This window comes from Phytophthora infestans, genomic scaffold (genome assembly GCF_000142945.1).
Source record: "Phytophthora infestans T30-4 supercont1.27 genomic scaffold, whole genome shotgun sequence".
Taxonomy (NCBI): Eukaryota; Oomycota; class Peronosporomycetes; order Peronosporales; family Peronosporaceae; genus Phytophthora; species Phytophthora infestans.
The window spans coordinates 1,300,397-1,305,098 of NW_003303732.1; the positions used below are offsets into that span (position 1 = coordinate 1,300,397).

The following is a 4,702-nucleotide window of genomic DNA, read 5'->3' on the forward strand; positions in this document are numbered from 1 at the left end:
AACAAAACGGTGAAGACAACGACGACCTTCAAAAATGGTATCAACTATGCATGAAGAAGGCGGAACCAATCAGGGTCTTACGAGATATGACGGACGAAGAGAAACAAGCAATCGAGATGATACTTCATCACCAGCTAGAGGTGCCGATACCTCCACGTTTCCTGATTCAAATCATGGACGCTAGGGAATTGGCGGCTTTCACTGAACTGTTCATGGCGAAAGAATATCCACTATACGCTCATTTACTCCCTGGATAGCGTTTCGGGCCCAACATGTCGATACAAGCAATCCTGCAGCACATGAATATGGGAGCAGAAGCCGCTTATCCACACAAAATACAAATCATGAAGTTTAAGAGGGATATCTCAAGAGCAGAAATCAACACGGAGACAAGAGTAGTCAAGGTGACCTTCAAAGGGAAGAACACTGCCATGAAATGGGTTGGATGGGGCATGCCGCTGGGGATGAGAATGCTCAAATTGGTGGACTACGAGACGCAACGAGAGGAAGCCAAGGCGAATAATGCTCTGCTTCATATGGACTTCTATCGATTCACGATTGCGGCAAAGAGGGGCTGCCCCACCTCCTCTGACCTGTATTGGATACTAAGCCAGAAAATAGGGGTGCGAGTGCAAGCACTAGCGCACGTTGAAACGGGAGATGGAAACGTGAATGACAAGCAATGGAATGTCAGCATCAAGGCGGAAGCGTGCCCAGCGAATCTAAGGAGAGTATCCAGCATGGTGGTGGGCGACATCTCATTGACGGTGTACCATCACGAAGTCTATCCCCATTGGCCATGTACACTATGTGGAGCACCTGACCACTCGGGACGTTTCTGCAGAACGCTGCCCGAGCGCATCAAGGAGACACAGCAGAATCACGCAGTGCAACTAGAAGGCAAGCTACTATCATAGCGAGGAAAAGGAGGACGCGAATACGGCAGCAACGAGCATCCAACAACCATCGAGCAATTATTAGCACAAGTCAAAGGACGTCAACTATCGAGCACCTCCCAGATTCTGAAGCAAGGCCGGGAGAAGCAGCAAGCGGCAGCAGACGGAAGTGAGAGGCCGAGTATTCCCGAGGACTGGGAGCAGGCCAGGTGGGCAACGGCGGTCTCAAAAGAGCCGGATAATTTGGAAACAAGTAACACGGGGTACAGTGCAGTCAAGACATCGGAGCGGACAGCATCTATAGAGGCACACAAGGAGACAGGAGTTAATGCAGAAGGTGATCAACCGACGCAGGACGGAGGCTTCGACTATGAAGAAGAAGACTGGTACATGAGTGAACGAGATGAGGCCCCTGCGGAGCAAGACGCACGCCACAACCGGACAGACACTGGTGTAAACGAGGGATGCCACAGGGCGGAGAAGGGGGAACAAGCAAGCCGACCCGAACAGGCACAAATGCACGACCCACGCAGTGCCAAACGGAGGCCTGAGGCAGGTACTGCGGAGCACGAAGAGCACTCGCGGTCACTGTCGCCGAAAAGACAACTTTCCGAAAATTGGAAGCTGGCCAGCGACAGTGACAGCAGCAGAAGCAGTAAAGCGTTAAAGAAGAACGCAGCAGAAGAACGAGGCACCAAGCACCAAGAGACGAATAAACACGGATCTGATGGTAACATTCAGGGAGGAAGACGTGCCATACAGAAATACATGCACAACTACGTAACATCGGCAACCACCAAGCAGGAGGAAACCGAGAGCAAAAGAGCCCAGCCGCGAGAACAAGAAGAAACCCAACACCTGAACGCCGAAGGTTTCCTAATGACAGGAGTCAAAGAGGGAGACGATCACGGACTACCGCTCAAAGTTTGGCTAGACATTGTGGGGGAACAATAACCGACGTGGCCGCAAACGGGCACTGCGGTTGGCTGGCTTTCCTGGCCGCGATACACAATGTCAGGGAGGGCCTCAAGCCAATGGAGACAGCGACAGCAGACGCAGCGAACATCCTGAAAAAATACGTCATCAACAGCATGATTGCGAACTTGGTGGACGAAGTAGAGGTGCACGAAGCAGATTTTGAAGCAGCAGTGGAGGCAATCAGGAAGGATATGACCATGCAAGCTCCAAAGGCGGAGAAGCTGAAAGCGTTGGCCAACCACTACGAAGACCAACGCAACAGATCAGCAAAAGCGTTCGTGCCCATGAACTACTGGGTGAGACCCGAACACATCAAAGCAATGGCGATGCACGCTAGGGAACTGGTATATGCGCTAGATGTGATGCAGGACGAGAACACCAGGCTGCAAGTTTATGGCTACCACGACGTGGAGCTCCCAGACAAAACAATGATCGAAACCGGCATGGTAGTGCCACTGCCCTCTCAAATAGGAGCGGACCTACTGAGAGACCTCATAGCAGCTGGCACGCTCCCTATCATCATGATACTCAGGTACAGCGGCACGGGGAACCACTACCAAGCGGTCACCTACGAGGCCACAAGATACCAAGAATACACGGAGCGATGGAAGGAGCTCACGGAACGCCGCAACAACATTATCCAAAAATATGGAGGCAGAGGGCTAGATCCAGAGCCTTACGATTCAGATAAGACCGCAAGAGCAGCTGCCAGGGAATTAAAAGCTATCAGAAGAGAAGCGAAGAAATTGGAGACAGAAACACGGGACGTACAGGGGGACGAGCAGGAAATGAAACGAGGAAGCGAGCCAGCGCAGGCAGAGGGAGACAAGGAAGGACAGTCCAGCAACAACTACTTTTCTGACGAAAAGACCCAGTCGGAGCCGACAAAAATTACCGCGACGGAAGACAGGAAACTGGACGGGGGTGTAAGACCCGGAGGCAAGTCAAACAAACCTGAAGCAATCGGCACGGCACCTACAGCACACTACCTACCAAGCGTGACACCGACACACATAACACAAGGGAGCGGACACGAAGAGAAGCCCAAGGAAATGACGGCAGTGGCGCCGGAGCGGCAAGAAAGACCCACGACACAAGCAGGTGATGGGGGAACCATGCAGTGATCCAACCCCGCAAGGGATCGAGCGGCTGCAGCAAGGAAGGGGAAGGCAGCAGCTCATACGAGGATTTTTCAGGCAAGTTACGGAGCAGGAACGGATGGAGCCAATAGCGGAGGACCACAAGACTTTCGACAGACTCTTAACGAGACAACGGAGAACATCGAGGAGACGTAAACGACGATTAGCGGCGCAACAACACATGAACGACAAAACTGTGGGCTTGGTCACTTACAACGTCAGAGGAATGGCAATGCACAAGGAGCACCTGGGTGCATATTTACAAGTACTGCGGGAGCGGCAGGAGCACGGAGTGAGGGACATCACCTTTATCCAAGAGACCCATTTAACAAGTATAGAACAAGAAGCAGCAGCTGCACAGTATACGGCGATGTGGGGGTACAAAAAGACATGCACCACCACACTCTCACTATGGTCGTCAGGCACTGCCAGAAGAGCAGGGGTAGCCATCTTAATCCATCCGTATGGAGCAGTGAAGGACCTGAAGGCATGGGGTGAAGAGCACTGGACGGAGCATCTAATGATGACCACAGGAGAAATACAAGGGAACCGGCATCTCTTCGTCAACGTGTACGCTCCGTCTCACGGACCCACAAGGACGCTTTTTCTTACAGGCTCCGGGGGATAGAGCTGCCGAAGGAACATACCGTCACATGTGGAGGGGATTTTAAGTGCGTAACGATGGCAGAGGTAGACAGAAGCGGATCAAATGGGACAGAAGATGCGGGGGCGAGGACACTACGTATGTTTTTGCAGGACAACGCGCTAGTGGACACAGGAGAGAGCAACATGCCAGAGGCAATGACGGACATCGAGGTGGACACGTACGCCCGTACACACCGCACATACGCTTATACGACAGCGGACGGATTGAAAAGAACCTCGCGCTTAGACAGATGGTACATCAGTGGACACGAATGGAAACAAGTACGTGGAGTAACCTCGGATGAGGGTATATGCGACTCTGATCACAGGGGAGTCTTGTTGGAGATGCACTATCCAAACGGAGCCGTCAGGGTCAAAAAGATAGAGACAGTATATCCCCCACCGATGTACGTGCAGGCGGCGACAAAAGACATGATAGAGAAGAGATTAACGAACTGGGGGGCCGGACTAGACGACATCAGCCCAAGTACATGGGCTTTGGAATGGAACCGCTTCAAAGAAGGAGTAAAGAAGGAGATGGCGCAACTCAAGCAACACGCACGAAGAAGGATGACCAAAGGAAGCAGACAAAGAATAAGCAGGCTGAAGCGGAAGCTGGCAGCTGGAAGGAACGGAACCGGAGAAGACAGAAAGCAGCGAGAAGAGTGGATAGCAGAGCTGAAACAGGTACAATCTCAACGCAGAGGCCTCATCAACAAAGGAGCATGGACGTCGAAAACGTCAACGAAATACTTCTTCAACAGGACCTGCACCAAGTACGGAGACAATATCATCCCGGCGCTCAAGGCCGCCGACGGAGCACCCAAGCGGGGCACACACGATAAGGCTGATACATTGGCAGACTGCTGGGAGAGCATCTTCAACGGGAAGGCAGAAGACGAGGGGGGGGGTGCTCAAGAATTCATACGCAAATGCAGACAAACCTGGGAGAAAGTGGACTTGGACGATATCGACAGAAAAATAACGAAGGAGGAAGTAGCAGCAGCGATCAAGAAATGCAAGATCGAAAAAGCGTGCGGACCG

General features: G+C 52.2%; 1 protein-coding gene across 1 annotated transcript; it reads left to right on the top strand.

The window, feature by feature from the left end:
- Positions 1-344: 344 nt before the first annotated feature.
- On the top strand, positions 345-3,169 carry PITG_12790 (uncharacterized protein; the record flags this gene model as incomplete). The annotated part of the gene is made up of 4 exons (XM_002900130.1): positions 345-746; positions 918-1,626; positions 1,950-2,800; positions 3,071-3,169. 4 exons carry the CDS (start codon positions 345-347, stop codon positions 3,167-3,169), a joined length of 2,061 nt encoding a protein of 686 aa, XP_002900176.1.
- Positions 3,170-4,702: the final 1,533 nt, after the last annotated feature.